This window comes from Penicillium psychrofluorescens (assembly GCF_964197705.1).
Source record: "Penicillium psychrofluorescens genome assembly, chromosome: 2".
NCBI lineage: Eukaryota > Fungi > Ascomycota > Eurotiomycetes > Eurotiales > Aspergillaceae > Penicillium > Penicillium psychrofluorescens.
The window spans coordinates 3,758,498-3,776,911 of record NC_133440.1 but is presented as its reverse complement, the minus strand read 5'-3'; the positions used below and the strand labels follow the sequence as shown (position 1 = coordinate 3,776,911).

The 18,414-nt window shown below is 52.4% G+C and overlaps 10 protein-coding genes across 10 annotated transcripts; 4 read left to right on the top strand and 6 right to left on the bottom strand.

The window, feature by feature from the left end:
- Positions 1-1,431: 1,431 nt before the first annotated feature.
- On the bottom strand, positions 1,432-3,037 carry PFLUO_LOCUS3606 (succinate--CoA ligase beta chain; the record flags this gene model as incomplete). Its single annotated transcript, XM_073780870.1, has 5 exons — positions 1,432-2,452; positions 2,510-2,609; positions 2,668-2,740; positions 2,812-2,898; positions 2,984-3,037. The coding sequence occupies 5 exons, from the start codon at positions 3,035-3,037 to the stop codon at positions 1,432-1,434; spliced, it is 1,335 nt and encodes a 444-aa protein (XP_073637682.1).
- A 690-nt stretch (positions 3,038-3,727) lies between these two features.
- On the bottom strand, positions 3,728-4,888 carry PFLUO_LOCUS3605 (succinate--CoA ligase beta chain; the record flags this gene model as incomplete). The annotated part of the gene is made up of 6 exons (XM_073780869.1): positions 3,728-4,094; positions 4,151-4,245; positions 4,297-4,448; positions 4,502-4,509; positions 4,567-4,791; positions 4,845-4,888. The coding sequence occupies 6 exons, from the start codon at positions 4,886-4,888 to the stop codon at positions 3,728-3,730; spliced, it is 891 nt and encodes a 296-aa protein (XP_073637681.1).
- A 667-nt stretch (positions 4,889-5,555) lies between these two features.
- On the top strand, positions 5,556-6,766 carry PFLUO_LOCUS3604 (uncharacterized protein; the record flags this gene model as incomplete). Its single annotated transcript, XM_073780868.1, has 3 exons — positions 5,556-5,931; positions 5,988-6,303; positions 6,352-6,766. 3 exons carry the CDS (start codon positions 5,556-5,558, stop codon positions 6,764-6,766), a joined length of 1,107 nt encoding a protein of 368 aa, XP_073637680.1.
- Positions 6,767-7,324: 558 nt separating this feature from the next.
- On the bottom strand, positions 7,325-8,102 carry PFLUO_LOCUS3603 (uncharacterized protein; the record flags this gene model as incomplete). Its single annotated transcript, XM_073780867.1, has 3 exons — positions 7,325-7,531; positions 7,593-7,785; positions 7,843-8,102. The coding sequence occupies 3 exons, from the start codon at positions 8,100-8,102 to the stop codon at positions 7,325-7,327; spliced, it is 660 nt and encodes a 219-aa protein (XP_073637679.1).
- A 561-nt stretch (positions 8,103-8,663) lies between these two features.
- On the top strand, positions 8,664-9,393 carry PFLUO_LOCUS3602 (uncharacterized protein; the record flags this gene model as incomplete). Its single annotated transcript, XM_073780865.1, has 3 exons — positions 8,664-8,696; positions 8,756-9,175; positions 9,232-9,393. The coding sequence occupies 3 exons, from the start codon at positions 8,664-8,666 to the stop codon at positions 9,391-9,393; spliced, it is 615 nt and encodes a 204-aa protein (XP_073637678.1).
- A 193-nt stretch (positions 9,394-9,586) lies between these two features.
- PFLUO_LOCUS3601 (uncharacterized protein) lies at positions 9,587-10,019 on the bottom strand (the record flags this gene model as incomplete). Its single annotated transcript, XM_073780864.1, has 3 exons — positions 9,587-9,748; positions 9,836-9,904; positions 9,972-10,019. The coding sequence occupies 3 exons, from the start codon at positions 10,017-10,019 to the stop codon at positions 9,587-9,589; spliced, it is 279 nt and encodes a 92-aa protein (XP_073637677.1).
- A 646-nt stretch (positions 10,020-10,665) lies between these two features.
- On the top strand, positions 10,666-12,913 carry PFLUO_LOCUS3600 (uncharacterized protein; the record flags this gene model as incomplete). The annotated part of the gene is made up of 5 exons (XM_073780863.1): positions 10,666-11,044; positions 11,097-11,231; positions 11,281-11,400; positions 11,450-12,768; positions 12,824-12,913. 5 exons carry the CDS (start codon positions 10,666-10,668, stop codon positions 12,911-12,913), a joined length of 2,043 nt encoding a protein of 680 aa, XP_073637676.1.
- Positions 12,914-13,084: 171 nt separating this feature from the next.
- PFLUO_LOCUS3599 (uncharacterized protein) lies at positions 13,085-14,381 on the bottom strand (the record flags this gene model as incomplete). The annotated part of the gene is made up of 2 exons (XM_073780862.1): positions 13,085-14,014; positions 14,064-14,381. The coding sequence occupies 2 exons, from the start codon at positions 14,379-14,381 to the stop codon at positions 13,085-13,087; spliced, it is 1,248 nt and encodes a 415-aa protein (XP_073637675.1).
- Positions 14,382-15,095: 714 nt separating this feature from the next.
- On the top strand, positions 15,096-17,057 carry PFLUO_LOCUS3598 (uncharacterized protein; the record flags this gene model as incomplete). The annotated part of the gene is made up of 2 exons (XM_073780861.1): positions 15,096-15,467; positions 15,537-17,057. 2 exons carry the CDS (start codon positions 15,096-15,098, stop codon positions 17,055-17,057), a joined length of 1,893 nt encoding a protein of 630 aa, XP_073637674.1.
- Positions 17,058-17,429: 372 nt separating this feature from the next.
- On the bottom strand, positions 17,430-18,321 carry PFLUO_LOCUS3597 (holocytochrome c synthase; the record flags this gene model as incomplete). The annotated part of the gene is made up of 3 exons (XM_073780860.1): positions 17,430-17,673; positions 17,737-18,023; positions 18,067-18,321. The coding sequence occupies 3 exons, from the start codon at positions 18,319-18,321 to the stop codon at positions 17,430-17,432; spliced, it is 786 nt and encodes a 261-aa protein (XP_073637673.1).
- Positions 18,322-18,414: the final 93 nt, after the last annotated feature.

The following is an 18,414-nucleotide window of genomic DNA, read 5'->3' as shown; positions in this document are numbered from 1 at the left end:
CAGCAGATTTCAAATCTACTCTATTCATATCTCCTAGTCTTGAGTCAAACCTAGTGTTCAATGATGGAGTCTTAGCCTGGCCCGAAGAGGAGACCGAGTGCACCTCAATCGGGACCATAAACCTGTGGACGGGCAAGCAAGATCGTCTGATGACTGAAAATCGAGATCGACTGCTCCTCGTTCGCGTCTCCAAAGGTTTTCTAGCAGCTATCACCATTCGAGGGTATGTTGCTTTCCTTCTATAACTTGGGCACCTTCGCGATCTCATAAGGGAACAACAGATACTGTCATGTCTGGAACCTTGACTCCCACGAGATAAAATCCTTCCGACTGCCTTCAACAGACCCTACTTATCACTTCCTCATCAATGGGACCAAGGTTGTTATCGGCTTCGAGAGCTACTTGGTTCACTGGTGTTTCAATTCCGAGGTCACTCGGCAAATTGATATTGGGTGTAAGGCCCAACTGGTCGCATTGCACGCTCCAGAAAATCAGATCACGGTTGCTAGTTGGGAGAAGAAAAGCTTTCGAGACAAATTTGACCAGACCTCCAACCTTCGGCTGCATGTGCAAAAATTCTCAATCCACGACTCCGGCGCAGTCTCCCGCGTGCTCTCACGATACCAAAATATCTCCTTAGGCAACCATTTCGTAATGCGACACGTTGCTCTTGGACAAATGAAGTTTGGCGGGTGTCAAAGCACCACTCTCTTTGAATATGTCGACGAGGACACTGATCAGAAAGGTTTATGCTTTTGTTCGCTTGAGCCTGGTGAGAACACGATCGGGTTGAATCTCCTTCCAAGCGCATTGTTCTCCTTGCCCATGTTCCCTGTGGACAACTACCTGGCATACTCTCGATCCACCGAAACTGAAGGGACATGTATCCTCAAATCCATACTTTGGAAGCCTGGTGTACATCGATACTCTATGTGCGGTTCAGGGCCCCGCGAGGGGAACTGCTCGATGTGCGCAGACAGTGATTTCGTTGTGCTTCTCGGTCAGAACAGGCTGCAAATATGGGCCTTTGACGAAAAATGGGTGCCTCCCAAAGTTCCAGGCTTGGTGTTCTGGAGTTCTGACCGAGAGACGTGAGCGGGAGATGTTACTGGAAGGAGGAAATACCGGCGGCGGAGAGAACAACCAAATGAAATTCAAGACCAGATGGAGGAACAGACTATGACTGGCTATCAACATGTTTTATTATGGCGAAGATCCAGAATAGCAGACATTCCTATCCTCTACAGGCAGGCATCTAAACAACCCAACTCGCACGTCCCCTTCCAATTAGGAAATGATATCGAAAAAAGAGCCCTAGGAACACACAAAAATACAGTGACAAAGAGAAAGATAAATGACACAAGAACGGCCGGGATTCAAAACAAGGATTTCTAGTATGTGATGCCCCTGCAAATCGCGAGTGTCTCCACCTTAGATGCCCAGGGTGAACTCGACGCCAACGTCGATCTCCCGGGCCATCTTGACGACCTTGGAGAACTGGACGGACTTCTCGGCGGCGTTCTGGAGGTCCTCGATCGAGAAGATCTTCAGGCCGGACTCGTTAATCAGCTTGTGAGCCTGCTCCATGTTGGTGCCCTGCAGACGGGCCACAATCGGGGTGCGGAGACCCATGTCCTGCACGACGTTGATCAGACCCTGGGCAATGGCGTCACAGCGCACGATACCGCCAAAGATGTTGACGAAGACGGCAGACACCTTGGGGTCGCTGGTGATCAGCTCGAAGGCGCTCTTGATGGCGGCCGGGGTAGCACCACCTCCGACATCCAGGAAGTTGGCGGGGCTGCCGCCGTTCAGCTTGATGATATCCATGGTGGCCATGGCAAGACCAGCGCCGTTGACCAGGCAGCCAATGTCACCGTCCAGCTTGATGAAGTTCAGGCCGTGCTCGGCAGCCTTGACCTCATCAGCGTCCTCCTGGGAGGGATCGCGCCACGAGAAGGCCTCCTGCTGGCGGAACTCGGCGTTGTCGTCGAAGCTCAGCTTGGCGTCCATGGCCAGGACCTGGTGGTCCGAGGTCTCCGACAGAGGGTTGATCTCGATCTGAGTAGCATCCCGCTCCATGAAGCACTTGTAGAGGTTCTGGATGGCCTCCTTGGCATCCTCGATGCACTGTGAAGAGAAGCCCAGGTCGGTGGCAATCGTGCGGGCGATGGCGTCGGTGACACCAACGTTGATGTCGATGGGGGTGGTCAGGATGGCATCGGGGTTCTCCTTGGCGACGGTCTCGATGTCCATACCACCCTGCGACGAGGCGACTATGACGGGGGACTGGGTACCACGGTCCATGAGGACAGCGAGGTAGAACTCACGGCGGGCGAACTTGCGCTCGCAGATGTACACTGAGTTGCAAATACGGCCGCCGGCACCGGTTTGCTTGGTGACGAGCTTGTGGCCGATCATCTGGTCGGCGAACATCTTGGCCTCGGTGGAACTGCAGCACCGCTCAGTCAGTCGTCTTTCAAGCAAGCTTCGTCGAAATCCAACTCACGAGTAAATCACCCGGACACCACCCTTCAGACCGTTGTCAAAGGTACCCTTACCACGTCCACCAGCCAGAACCTGGGCCTTGATCACCATGTCATCGTTTCCTATATTATCCCCTGTTAGCCGGGCGCGCGTCGAAAACAACAGACAAGATATGCATACCGATCGATCGCGCAACGGCCTCAGCCTCTTCGGGAGAACGAGCAACCTCGCCCTTGGGGACACCAACGCCGTACTGCCTCCTCCGTTAGCAACCGATTATGGTTAAAGAATCTGCGGCCGAGATCCGACGCGGGTTATACGAACCGACTTGAGGAGCCTGGCGGACAGGTATTCGTGGATAGAGAGGTTGCGCTTCTGCTGCAGAGCCAGTCTGCTCTGGACGGAGGACTCCTAGAGTACAATTTTGGCGTCAGTAACGGCCATCTACCGAGACGCGGCCCGATAGACCAACGGCTCGGGAAGAATAGAATCTCACCGTCGCGGCCCTGAAAGCAGCAGCGATTGGTCTGCTGCGAGCGAGCTTGAACATGATGAATGAATGAAGAAGGAGAGGAGAGATTAAAACAAGGGCAGTGGTATTGGGAGGCCCTTTGGGGTTGTGTTGAAGAGGGGGTAGGAAGGCTGATGATTCGGGAGACCAGCTTTCTTTTTCACGGCTTCCTTCTCGGGACGATGGCTGGCAGCCTGAGGCACCACCGGTTGGGCGACTAGGCAGCCAATCATAGGGGTGCCCTGGCCTGACTCAGCGGGTCTATCGGGCGTAGCAGGAAAGAACTATGACGGTGGCTTTTAATGTATTCGATGAGTAAAATAAGAGGACATTAGTCTAGGAATGTACTGAGGTGTGCATGGAGAAAGATGTCTCGGGTTTTTAAAGTGCTCTTGTCTGACATATATATCTACTTCTACATCTCACGGATATATATCTGTTGACTACTAACAAACAGATATAGTGTGGCATGCGACGCTAGGAGTCGACTGCTACGGAACCTCGATGCATTGATCCACGAATTCGACCTAATCACAAAGTATAGTCCTCGTCCTATCTAGGTCTTTCTAGTAGTGAAACCTTCGATGCTACAACAAATTAACGTAGAGATCGCTACGTTAATTGGTCCAGGAATAGACCGAAGCTAATGATCTTCTTTATACTTTGGGCAGAATTAGATTTGTGATATATAAATAAGAGTACTTCATTAGCTTGGGAAACACCCAGACATCATTTGCCCCCGCCCTTAATCTTGTACAACTTAAACATATTGGTCAGAATCCGACCGAAAAGCCCGGACCACGCCCAGCCTCCAGCAAGGAACCAGATCACCCAGCTGCGATTGCCCTCCCAGACCCAACTCTTGCGCCCACGCGCCCACGGCCACAACCAGCGCCACGGCGCCGACCCATACAGCACCTGCGCGACCACACTGCGAGCATAGGCCTCATGAGGCATGGCACCATCCTGACTGTGCGTTACGCGGCGATTATACTCGGCCTCGATGGGAGAGTACATCGAATTCGGCAGGAGAGTCCGCTCGGTACGTGCGATTCGAGACTGGACGCCGCCGGTGACTATAGTGGTGACATTGACGCTGAATTTTTATTATTATCAATCCCAGCACAGAGAACAGGAAGAAAAGTAACATACCCGAATGGAGCCAGCTCCACACGAAGAGTATCACTGAACGAGTGCAATGCGGCCTTGGAGGCGTTGTAAACGGATCCAAAGACATATGGGATGATCTAAGAAACCAAGTCAGCACAACTGGGACAAACCAATAAAGGAAGACTCACCCCGGCTATAGATCCAATCTGGACAATTGTGCCCTTGGCCTTGATCAGGAGTGGCAGGAATGTCTGACACATGGTGATTACTGCGAAAAGGTTGGTCTCAAAGGTCTTCCGGACCTCGGCCAACTCGACTTCCATGGCCGGGACCGTGTAGTCTACGATGAATTAGCGGGGAGATATTCAACAAGGAATGTCTGTTCAGACGAACTTCGACCACTGTTGTTTTTTGTTAGCAATCAATAGTCTCTATACAGGTAGAGAGGGATCACTCACGCATTGTTCACGAGATAGTCCAAGCCCTTGTCTCCAAGCCTGGACTCTACATCCGTAAAACAGCTCTTGACGCTGTCTGTGTCATCCACCACCAGACTGAGGGTCTCAATGCCAACATCGGCCAAGTCTGAAATGGAAGCGGCATCGCGGGCGGTCGCAAACACGCGTAGGCCCTGGCGATGAAACTCACGCGCGAGCGAATTCCCAATGCCGCCAGGAGAGCATCTATGATCCTTGTCAGTAGGGCTATGCCGCACGATAACGCCCTAGTTACTCACCCTGTGATCAGCACCGACCGGCGAATATCTGTAACCCCCGGCATGATCGCAAAGATGAAGTTGTTTAGTTCCGGTCTCTATGACGATGGCGCAGGAGATGCCTCGGTATCCAGCCCGTGACTGGACCTGCCCTAAGCCCTGTCCGCTTTGGTGATGTAGTTCCGATTGCTTGGCTTTTTGCGCCAATGTGTATAGGTAGAGAGTTTAAACTATATTTATGTACGTCTTGTCTCATAGATACCTGCCAAGAGGCATTCCAGACACCCGATTATGTTATACATAGCACCATCTGCGGCACTTGTTATTATCTCTGCGACCGGTGCCGATTCCCGAGGAAACCGAAAACGATCAGCCCCATTGCCACGTCGGCCATGGATTTAACCTTTGTCTCATGTTCTGCACATATAAACCCCGCGCACTACTGTCTACCCGCATCTTGGCTTTCGGTCGTCATTACAGGGCTGAACGGACCATTCTTAACCTCCACATGCATGCCCGCCGTCGATCCTAACGACACTCCGTATCGGATGGGGCCGGCTGGATTAGCTTTCTCTAAGAGCCACCCTGGTGGATTGGGTGCTGGGGTTTTTTCATCTTCTGCACTTCCTCTCTGACTGTGCTTTTGGTTCTTTTGGCCACCGCTGCCTCCGTAGTGAGTTGGCACCGATACGATAAGGCGTCCAAACCAAAGAGATTGCATTTGGACTCGTCATGGCCGACCTTTTGACTATCCGGCACAAGCGAACTCGTGGCGAGGATGGTTATCGGACCCCCACCATCGAAGATGCCGAGCGGGCATTGTACCTCGTGGACCAGGAAGACAGTCCCGGTAGCAGAGTACGGGATGTCCATACGACGGCGCTCGTCGCCGCGCTGCAGCAAGTGCCATCACGGGCCACCGCTGAATCGAACCGTCGATGTAAGGAATTGCCTGGTGGACCAGCGTACGATGGCGAAAGTCTTTCTCGGAGAAGAACCGATGCGTCAGCCACGAGTCTTAGTTGGAAAAAGCGCATTCGACACGTCACCTGGGCCTACTTTACCTTGACCATGGCCACGGGTGGCTTGGCCAATGTCTTATATCAAGGTAAAGACCTCATGAAAAAAAAAAATGAATTGGGGAAATGGCTAATGAAAATGCAGTACCCTACCGGTTTCGAGGTTTGAAAACCATTGGGGATATTGTCTTCTTGACCAACATTGCACTATACATCATGGTTTGGGGTCTTCTGATCGCAAGATTCTACTATTATCCGTATACATTCAAGGCATCTTTCCTCCACCCAACAGAATCCTTGTTTGTGCCGGCATCAGTGGTGTCCTTTGGAACGATCTTGATCAATGTATCCCAGTACGGCGCCGGCAGCACGGGGGATTGGTTGCAACGAGCAGTGGGCATTTTGTTCTGGATTGATGCCACACTTGCGGTGATGTTCTCGGCGGGAATCTACGTTCTTCTGTATGTCTTGCATCTCTTGATGAAGGAGACAATACTGATGTGTTCCAGATGGTCAACCCAGACCTTTACCATTGCACAAATGACTCCAATCTGGATCTTCCCTGCGTACCCTATGCTCATCATCGGACCTCATGCTGGCGTCTTGGGCGAGAAGCTAGAACCGTCGCGCGCCCTGCCGATCCTTATTGGCGCCACGACAATCCAGGGAGTCGGCTTTTTGGTCTCGCTGATGGTCTACTCGGCCTTCATCTACCGACTCATGACGCAGAAACTCCCCAAGGAGAATTTGCGCCCTGGTATGTTTGTATCTGTGGGACCCAGCGGATTCACCGTTGCGGGGCTCGTCAATATGGCCTCCGAGGCGAAGCGGTGCTTCCCGGCTGATTTTATGGGGAACGGGCCGCTGGCGGCCGATATCATTAAGGTGGTTGTGGATTTTGCAGCATTGTGGTTGTGGGGGTAAGCTGGTCCCCATCTCACCTTCTCTTCATAACTAACGGGCAGCAAGGTTGGCGATATTCTTCTTCATTATCGCAAGCTCAGCATGCATATCAGCCATCGGACCAGGTCGCATGGTCTTCTCGATGACTTGGTTCTCGTTTGTGTTTCCCAACACTGCACTCATCACCGCCACATTTGCCATCGGCAAGGCATTTTCCTGCAAGGCCATTAACATTGTTGGCTGCGTTGCCGTTTTCCCGTTGCTGTTGATGTACTTTTTCGTTTGCTATATGATGATCCGGGCTATTGTTCTGCACCATATCCTGTGGCCTCAGAAAGGCGAGGATCGGGACGAGGGTGGATTTGAGATTCTCCAGATCAAACCTGATGCAGTAGTGGAAAGGGGCCCTGCTGTTTAGTTCCAACGTCTTTGTTCTGCGCCACCAAAAGTGTATATACCCTAATACCCCATCGCATATTTACAGCATCTACCCTACATAGCATGACAAGCAATTCATCAAGTACCCAGTTTGCATTGACCTATATACTTCCACGCCCTATTCCAATCAGACTGACCAGCCTACGAAACGGTAATAGTCGAGCTTCCACTACTCTCGTATCCCTCTGTCGAGAGAATCTGATAGTTAAAGGTCCCCAGGTCCATACCCAGAGCAGCCCAAGCATCGAAGTGGTTAGCTGTGGTGACGGTACCGCTGGATCGCTTGCTCTGACGGATCGACCAGTACTGGTTGAAGGTGGCCGTGCCGCTGATTGAGGGCTGGTCGACCTGCAGACGCACTGAATAAGCACAGAACTATTTTGACCTATGATTTCCAGCTATCACTAACCTGTTGGTGAGAATAGATGTCGTACGTAGAGCCATCGGAAGTGACAGTGCCCATGTGAGTCATGCTAGAGCCCGGGTCGTAGTCTCCGTAGCTTTCCATAATGTAGTACTCAACCAGGGGGCTAGTGGTCCAGCCATAGACGGACAGATAGGCATTTCCACTAGGACTGAAGGTACCGGAGAAGGAGATGTCCCTAGAGAGGTGTGCATGTTAATGAGCTTGTTCATGTAGGCCTTTCAGATCTACTGACTGAGCACTGCCTGGATTCCAGCCCTTTCCACAGGTAAAGTCACCACCGTTGGCGTTGGACCAAGTGACACTGTATTCACCACCATCGCCGTTGGTGTAGTCGACAGTGCCATCTCCATTGGTCCAGAAGGAATAGTAGTAGCCGTTGTTGGTGCCAGTAGTGCTGGTCGTGATCGTCTGGCGCTTGGACAGCTCACTGGGGGCCGCAAGGACACCGGACAGAGCAGCCAGCCCCAGGGCTAGCTTGGAGAAGGACACCATGGTGAGGGATAAGTGAGATGAGATCGCTGCTGTAGGAGTTTCAATCCTGAGCCTGGGGTTTGGACCGTGAACGCATAGTGAATTTATAGACCTCTCCGGATATTCATCAGGGCCATTTAGGCCTAAATTGCAAACAACCAGAAACAGCCAGAAACGCCGGAATATACCCAACAGGCTAGCTCGGGGCTGTTGAAATGCCTTTAACCGGGTGCATCAGACCAAGACCTGGAGACCCCGCATTTATTAGGGTATGGCGTTTTCTGCAGATTATGAAGTCTCAGCCATGGTAGTTAAAATAAATGATGGTAGTAGTAGTAATAGCAGTAGTAGGAGGAGATCGCAGCATGTAACTATGCCTGTCGCATTGATAAGCCCCCCCACAGTCGGTCGGCCCGATAAAGACGGGTGCCAAATTTTTTTTTTCTTCTTCCTCTTCTTTTCCTTCGGCTTGTACTCCTTGACTCTCCTGGCGGTTCCTACTTTCTCCGTGCAGGATATTAGCCTGTGTATTTTCCCTCCATCCCTGCAGCCTGATCACCCGTCGTGTTTGCAACCGCCACCATGTCGCAGAAATTCTATGTCACCTACAACCAGGTCCGACCCCGCCACCACCTACAGGCAAAAATGAAAGAACTTTCCCTGATGTGTTCTAGGTCCACAAACTCTGCCAGGAGTCCGGGGATAAAATCCTGAAAGAGTTCCACCCCAATCTCATGATCGCCATCGGCGGCGGTGGTTATGTGCCCGCCCGCATTCTCCGGTCTTTCCTCAAGCGCCCCGGTGACCCCAACATCCCCATCCAGGCCATTGGTCTTTCGCTGTACGAGGACCTGGGCCGTGGCGACCCAGAAGAGACCCCCGGCACCAAGGTCACTCGCACACAATGGCTGGACCTGTCCGCGCTGGAGATGGCCAACCTGATCGGCAAGAACATTCTGATCGTTGACGAGGTCGATGACACCCGGACGACGCTGGAATATGCCGTGCGCGAGCTGCAGAAGGATGTCGAGCTGGCGCAGAAGCATCTCGGTCGCGAGGCCGAGAAGACCAACTTCTTCGTGTTTGTCCTGCACGTAAGTCTTTTTTTTGGTTCCTTCCATATCATGTGTGTATACTGACTTCGGGCTAGAACAAGGACAAGCCAAAGAAGGGTAGTCTGCCCAGCGATATGATGGCGAGTGGTGGGTACCACGCCGCGGTCACCACGGGCGATGTGTGGATCTGCTATCCTTGGGAAGCCAAGGACATTGACGAGCACGACGCCCTGGCCAAGGAGTATCCCGTTATCTAAAAAGCATTGAATTGGTGGTCCATTTGGCTTTTTCTCCGGGGTGCACACAAAAGTACATAGCTCCAGGACATGTCCTGTTACGAAGATATCCGATGAATTGATTTACATGGAGGGAGAGAGTATGTCTTCAATGTTGTAGCATTCGCTCTGGTAATTGGTATAGTCGGAGGAATAGGTGGATTCTTGAGATCGTTTAGTCCACGTCCACCTTGCCCTGGCGCAGCTCGATCTTGGCCAGTTCAATCTCTTTCTGCAGCTCCGCGTGCGCCTCCGGGACGTCGTTGAAGGTGAAGATGGCGACACCGAGCCGGCCGAGTAGGTAACAGCCGAAGACGATGAGCGCGTAGAAAGGCAGCTAGAGAGGGAAAAAAAAGAAAAGGAGACATCAGTGTTTGTCTTTTTTTTTTTGGCCGGATTGGGGGTCGGGAGAGCTGCAACGTACCACGGGGATGACCTCGGTCTGTAGGGTCTCATTCAGGGGCACAAGACCCAAGTAGAGGGAGAGGTAGAGCTGTGGCACTGTGAGCTAGTGACACAGATAAAAGTTGGTTGAGTTATCGGGATTGGAGCTGGCATACCGAGGAGACGAGCAGGAGCACGGAGAGGGTCTGTTGAGCGCGCGTCATGGTGAAGGAGTCGGTAGGGAGGCTTCAGAGAAAAGGTGATGACAGATAAGGGTGTCCGGAGTCAATTGAGCAGCACCAGACCAATTTTCTCCCTAAACGCGTCGAGGGGTGCGCCAGTGGTTCTGTTCGGGGGAAGAGTTGAGGGAGGAAGAAGATCAGGCCAGTTGGGCCGATGCGCTTCTTGGCCGGACGGGCCACACCAGTTGGTTACTATACATGAATTACTTGCAGTAGTGACCACATTGACAAGAAACATTCTTAGTTATCAAATAATAATGGACTCACACAGACATTATTTATTATTATTCTTACTGTTATTATTTCCTTGTAGCTCCCAAGGATGTGGATGCCTGACAGCCTCAGGCAGCACACAACCGTTACGGAGTGAAGGGAATGATTGATAATAGTTGATGAAGAAGATTATCTTACTATCATGAACCATCGGCCCCGTCACGCCATATGATTAGTTAGTCAGTTAGCTGCTCTCACTAACTAAGTTCTTCCCCTTGCTCTGCCCGACCCAGCTAGACCCGCCCCACGAACCCGACTTTGAGCTCAACCAAATGCTTGGCTACTTTTGACCCTCTCCTTTGTGGCTGCTTGCTCACTTGGAAGTCTCCCTGGTCAACCATTCCACTCCCCAGAGATGTCTGCTTTAGGTGGGATATCGGCCACCGGTCATGGTGCTGCCACCGGTTGGGTGCTTCCTCCCGCTGAACAGCTTACCTCGGATCTGTCACCATCTCCCCCTTCTTTAACGAAGGGCACCGAGACCATCGATCCAGAGGAGCAGAAGAGCATGTTCATGAATGTGCAGAACATCATCCAAAAAGCCGACGAAGGTACTAGCTACGACTTGAAGGAACTCCATGCCTCGTTGGAACAGGCAGATGCAGATTCCCGGCGTGGCGGACGTAATGTCGAGTCCTTGGGCGAGGTGCGCACCATTCTATATAAGCTCTGGTCCTGCAACTCGGAATATCTGTCTCAGACAGCCGAGGTCTTGGCCAACGGGAGTCGGGATTGTGAGTTTCGTTTACCTCAGAAATGATATCCCCAAACTGATCATGTTTCTAGCGTCATGGCGTGCTCCATACGGCCAATCGGGAATTTTGAAATTCTTTCTGGAGGTCATAGCCTCCACGGATGCGATTGGTACCGACCTGCTGCTTCATTCTTTGCGGCTGGTTGGCAACTCCTGTGCCGATACCGGTATGCTTTTATCTCTGCTTTTCCATGGACAGAGTTAACACCTTGACAGATGAAAATCGCGACATTGTGGTCAAGGATAACTACACTCTGGCTATACTCCGGTTTTTCCTTGATCCGGAATTGGTCTTTGTGGCTATACCAGTGATATACAATATTTGCATGGATTTCGGTGAGGATTCCTACTACTTCAACAATGGGAGTAGCTGACGAGACCCCAGAGCCTGCACATGCTCAGATGGCGACGAACAAGACGGCATATATTCTCCTATCCCTTCTAAGAGGCGGAAATACAATCCAGGAGAATGCTGCTTTACTGGAGTACGCGTACGACCTGATCGAACTTGCTACTGAACAAGGCGTTGAACAGTCTCCTGATGGGACGGTACTGTTACTGACGGAACTCGCTCTTGACACCCGCACGACTTTCCCCCATTTCTCGACCGTGGTGAACAGTCTCAGTACTTACCTGGAGAAGGAACAGTTCCAAAATGCTTGCATATCAAACGACATGGTCCCACAACTACTGGAGGTTCTCCAACGGTCATTCACAATTGAGGTCGACCAATCTTCCACCGAAGACATTCAGACTCTGTCTCAGCTCCGACTGAAGATAAACCAGAGCTTGGGCGAGGTCTCAGCCTCATCATTGTTCGCAGAAAAGTACCCACTGCACTCAGAGCTCGCACAGAAACTGAAGTCATGGGTAACAGCCTCCGAGGATCAGCTCCAGATTTGTGCCTGCGTCATGCTCGGAAATCTCGCCCGCTCGGACGAGGTCTGCACAGCAATGGTACGGGATCTGAAAATCCACGAGGAACTAATCTCTGTTCTTCGGAGAGATAATGCCCGCGGCGCAGTTTTGCACTCTACACTGGGGTTCTTGAAAAATCTCACAATCGCTGGTGATGATAACAGGCTCAGTCTCGGCGCTGCGGGTCTCATCCCCGCCGTCTCGCGACTATGGGGGTTGGACTCTGTCCCGCAAGTTCAGTTTGCGGCTGCTAGCATTGTTCGCCAAACCATCATCTCCTCGATGAAGAATATATCGCGTCTTCTTGCTCCGCTTGAGCAAGAAACTGAATCCTTGGAGAAGAGTCAAACATACCTGTCCCTACTATTGTCTCTCTTTGATAAAACAGACTCCTCGCCCATCAAGACAGAGATTGGACGCTCGATCGCGTCTATTTGCAGAACGCTCAGTCCCAAGTCTCGCGATGGAGACCAAGAAGCCTCCTCTCTCCTTGATCGTCTGTACAATCAGCACCAGGGCATTGCGCGGCCTGTCGGCGCAATGATCACTCAGTCGCAATGGCCCGTCGTCCGCAGCGAGGGCTGGTTCGCACTCGCGCTAATGGCGACTAAACACGCCGGCTGTGTCGCGGTCTTGGACTGTTTGCAACACACAGAGGTTTCTGAGATCCTCCAAAAAACCATGAGCGGTGATACCTCTGAAGGCAACGAGGAGACGAACCAGGTCCAAGTAGCCAAGGATCGGGATAACATTGTTGTTCTCGTGCAGGAACTGCTGAAGAATGAGGTATGTGTTTTTGGTCCTGCAAAGTCATCTTGAATACTGATTCTCATGCCGTTAGTCTGGCGCCCTATCCTCGGAATATCGGAGTATAATGGAGGATGTGATGAAAGATCATGCCCCACGGCATTTGATCACCCAACAAGACTGAGAATACCGTCGAGCGTTGAATTAGACGGGCCAAACAGATCGTGATGAACAAAGAAACTAGAAGTGCAATGAATTTGATGCTCTAACTAAACCGCAAAACACGGAGTATGTACCAAACGACAGGGTATATGCGCGCTTTCTATCAGATCTACCATCTATCAATTGCTCGCTGTCATGCCATCTGCAAACACACATTTTCCTGCGCATATGCTCGGTACCGCTCCACAAGATCCGTAGAGTCAAGACCAGCAGCGCCTTGATGGGAAGAATAGTGCGATACAAGACCCTTCCCGTCAATAGCGACGCGCGGACGACTGCCATCAGGTCGTACCCACTTTGTCAAAAGCTCATCTTGATCCGAGTCGCTGCGGCGAAAGATATCACGAAGTTCCTCCGCATCGTTACCCCAAAAGCAGCCAAAATTCTGGCTGATCGGTTCTGTCGGTTCCACCCAGATCGGGAATTTGTAGCGACTGAGATCCTTCGCCTCGAGATGGTGCAGGAAAGAGTAGTGCTGTTGAGCACCAACTGTCCAGTCTTGTAGCGTTGGTCCAGTCTCGGTATAGACAGATGCGGCAATCGGGTCTCTACCAGAACTGGGATCTGATGGTATCAGCCACCGATGGCCAACGAATGGCGGCGAGAAGCCCTTCTCGACTTTGAAGCCCGGCGGCCCTTCCCAACGGGGAAGGCTGGAGGCGCGCCAGTCCTGTTCCAGTTGTGACCTGGACCTTGATGGTTGCTCGACGTGGTACAGTTCGGGGAGATAGGGAAGAGCAATGCCTGGGTGACTGTGGAGCGAAGCCACTGCGGCCTCGTTCACCACATTCGCGGACACTATTAACGAATCTGGGTTGTCGAGCTTGGTCTTGACGATTGTGGGAATAGCCTGATCCTCGAAAAAGACAACATCGCCGTCGATGCGGATGTACATCACGTTGTTCTCTGCAACCATCCACTCCCTCTCACTTCCCGCAGATGACATCGAATACGCGGAGGTCTTCTCCACGAGTTCGGCGACCCGGTCCAGGCTGTCCGTATTGTTGGTTTGGGGGATGAAGACTACTTCGTCGAGGAAACCATGGTTGCCGACCATGTTTTTCTGGGATGCGTTAGATCAACACCAGAGGTTTATTGTCAATGTGCCTTACCTGCAAATAACAGTCCAGGATCTCAGTACGCTCATGGTACGTAAAGGGCACCAGAGCGACAATCTTGAAACCCTGCGGTTTGGCAAAGTGCCCTGGGCCGCTCGAAAAGGCAAAGAACGGCGACAGATCTTTGCGAAATAGCAGCGAGATCAAGTCAAGCGGCAGCACCGAAGGACTGAAATAGCTCAAGACGGTCGCGATAATACACATGTAGCCAAAGAGGCTCCACATCAGCACCACCCCCCAGTCGCGCCAGCAGGAGGTCTTTGTGGTCTCTCGGCTGGACTCGACATCACGGTTGATCGATATACGGCCCATGGTGAAGTACATTCGCGGCAGGGTCCGAGAGGGTGTGAGGGATGAAAAGAACGGCCACATGCTGGCCGCAGGTTAAAGTGGCCAATTTAATTGCTACATCGTCCAGTCTTTGACACCTCAATAAGACGGCCAAGGCGCCCGGAAACGGAGGGGGGAATAGCAGTTCGCGAGGACTGGGAATCGCTGCAAAAACACCATGATCGACAGCTGCCGAACAAAGAACCAGGCACCACCGGATCAGGCAAGGCGCTAGTGAGGGAGCGGATAAAAGAGCCGGGGGGTCGAGGAATGTCTTTGTCTCTGGAATGTGGGTCACGACGGGTTCGGGAAGAGACTCTGGATGAGACGTGTGGGAGGCACGTTGCGAGTCATGGTGTTCCTGATCAGTCAGTCGTCGTTGTGAGGAGTGGTTACCGAGGCACAATCATGGGGGGTGGAAGTAGAAGCAGGAGTAGAGGTGGGCAATGACGTCACGTGTCGATCAGCGAGTCTCCTCTTATTGACTGTCTTCTTTGTTTTCTCTTTACTGACCACCACCGGCCGCATGAGATCATGAGGGCGGCCATCCTCGCCGCCCGTTTTTGCTTGAAACACAGGAGTCTACCCCTGCTCCGTCGATTTCCACAACAACCAATATCACGACGTCTCGGCACATCATGGGCGCAGACTCCGAAACTCCCCCGGAGGAGGGGACCCCTGCTCGTCGGGGTGGTGATGGCGGCTTTGAGCCCGAGCGCCTTTCTTAAGTTGGCCGAAGACACGAAGGACAATGAAAGGACCGGGGAGATGCAGATGCTCGAGGCCTCACGCGCAGAGGTCCGGAAGAAAGTACCGACCGACGCCCACGGCCTGTCCAAGCTCTGCCACTCGGTGTATGTCTTCTTGTATTGCTATGTCTATGATCCGATTGCGACGGGCTTCCGGTTTCTGCATCTGGCCTTCATTTTCGTTCCTGTCGTCGTGACGGTGCCCGCAATATGGCTGGGCCGCAAGGTGCGAACCAAAAATGGAGTGCGTACGGGAACAATTTGGTGGTATAAGTTCCTGGTCAACGCAATGGAGCGTGCAGGGCCAGCGTTTATCAAGGTGAGTAGTAACCTCGCTTCCACGAGTAAGCGCTCGATCATCAGCAGCGACTAACGATTGTTTGAATAGCTTGGACAATGGGCTGCATCGCGGACCGACATCTTCTCTCCTGAAATGTGCAATATCATGTCATCTCTCCATTCAAATGCTCCCGCACATTCTCTGCGTGACACCAAGCGCACCATCCGAAGGGCCTTCAACGGCCTTCCATTCGAAGAGATATTCGAGGAATTCCAAGAAGAACCCCTCGGGGTTGGGGCTATTGCCCAAGTATACAAAGCGAAACTCAAGCCAAATCTGGCTGCAACCAATGACCACGAACTGGGAGAAGAGCCTGAGACGCTGAGTTCAAGGGTTCGCAAGAATGTCGATGTGTTGGTGAAGAGTACGCCGCAACGAGTACCGTCGTCCTACGTGGCGATCAAAGTGCTCCATCCCAAAGTCGAGCGGTTGATCCGCCGAGATCTGCGGATCATGTCGTTCTTTGCATCGCTCATCAATGCTATCCCCACGATGCATTGGCTGTCTTTCCCCGATGAGGTCCAGCAATTCGGCGAGATGATGAAATTACAACTAGATCTTCGCATCGAAGCGACAAATCTAGTCATGTTCCGTCAGAAATTCAGGTCTCGCACGACCGCCTGGTTCCCCTACCCTTACCTGGAGTACACGACGCGCGAGGTGCTGGTGGAGGAATTTGCGCAAGGTATTCCTCTAGCCACCTTCCTGGAAATCGGAGGCGGTGTCTATCAGCACGAGATTGCCAACGAGGGATTGGATGCCTTCTTGCATATGCTGTTGATCGACAACTTTGTTCACGCAGATTTACACCCGGGCAACATCATGGTTCGGTTCTACAAGCCCAGTGAACTCGATCTGTCGCTCCGCAAGCATTCGCGCGCCACCGATGCCCCAACTCGAGCAGAGGTTGATGTGACCGAAGCAGTTCTGGCACGATTACGACCGCATACAGGCAACGCCAAGCACTGGGAAACCGCCCTCGCTCAGCTCAACGATGAAGGCTATCGCCCGCAATTGATCTTCATCGACACCGGTCTCGTAACTGAGCTGAACGAGAAGAACCGCCGGAATTTCTTGGACCTGTTCCGCGCCATCGCCGAGTTCGATGGCCATAGAGCCGGCCAGCTCATGTGCGAGAGGTCTCGCACACCCGAAGAGGTCATCGACCCGGATATCTTCGCTTTGAAGATGCAACATCTCGTCCTGAGTATCAAGTCCCGGACATTTGCGTTGGGGAACATCAGGATCGGCGACGTCCTCAGTGAGGTATTGACTATGGTTCGCAGTCATCATGTCCGGTTCGAGGGCGATTTTGTCAACGTCGTCATTTCCTGTCTCCTGTTGGAGGGCATCGGACGCAGCCTTGACTCGAATCTGGACCTCTTCAAGAGTGCGCTTCCTATACTCCGACAACTGGGTTCTGGTGGCACATTCTTGCAGACCGTTCGCTCCGGTGACACTTCCATGCTCCGCGTTTGGGTGGGCTTGGAAGCTCGCGGGTTACTGCAGGCCAGTATCGAGAGCGTCGAGCAGTGTGTCAAGTATGACCAGTTGTCTCCGAACATATAGATGTTTACGCTGTGTTTCGCGACGGTTTGAATCGGTTACTGCCATTTATCAAAGTGGCTGCATGATCATTTCCTTTCTCTTTGTACGATACATTTTACATTTTCCTGTCAGCATACGATCCATACGTCTATGGTTAAGATTAGATTAAATCCAGATAATCCAAGCATTAAGAGAAGCAAATGGAAAATAGAATATACAAACGTCTGATTGTACACATGCCTCGTTAGGGACAAAGGAAAGGAATATAAGATACAAAGAAGCAACAAAATATTAGCATCCCACACACACATAAAATCCCTCGGAAAAGCGCCGCGCAATGGTTGTTTAGATATACAGAAATAGAGTGGAGAAGTGATGATTGCAAAGGTGAAATCACTGTTGTTCCCGGACCGCAGCACCGCTGGCCCTCCACCAGACATCCCCTCCCCACCTCATCAGCCGTTCGACCGCAGCCGTAGGCGAATCGAGGGCTGGTCGAATGTCGAGGTAGAAGACCGGCTCGCCCGTTGGCTCCGGGGGTCCAGAGTAATAGTCGATCACATAGCGAACCTCCTTCGGGCCCGAGGGTGTCATGCGCTGGACGAACCAGTCGTGTCGGTCAAATGGCGGTTCGGTGCTGCAAAGAAAGATGAATGTCAGTGAGCGGGTCGAAATGGCGTGTTGGAGAGTACAAACTCACCCGAACTTGGCCGGGTACACCCAGCCCATCGTCTGCAGAATGCGCGCCTTGGGGGTCAACTCCTGCGGCCGACCCTGAAACTTGATCAGACGCGGTTCAGAGGTTTGATCCACCGTTCCCATCATCTCAGCTTTGGCCAGCTCCACATTCAGGTTCTCCTCGCCTCGCCGGCACTTCTCCCACCCCCCCTTGAGACCCTTGGCGAAAACGCGCTCCCAGCTGATAATCTCATTCCATGCACCCTCATTCAGGAAGTTGTGTACTGCAACCATGGACTCCACTGCATCCTGCGGAGTGTCGGTGTAGCCCTTGCGCAGCATGGCATTGTACATCTGCTGCGGGGATGGAGTACTCCCAGTTGCCCTCGGAGTCGCCGCGAGGAATGGTGGACAGCTCGCGGTCAACGGGGAGATCAACTGTTTGGTTTGGTGCGCGTTCTTGCGAGATCGAGGCGAACATGTAGTTTAAGGGGTTCAGTTTGGATAATGTCGACGCCGGCTTCTCCGGGGCGGACGTCGGAGGCTGCGGCGGCGCGGGTGCGGACTGCGATTGCGGAGGCGTGTAGAAGGGCGAGTCTGGGCTCATTGGGCAACTGCTAGGAATTTTCGCAGCGGGTGGCGCAGGTGCTGCCGGACGCGACTCGTGCATTGGACATCCCGGCTGTTGATAACGTTAGTT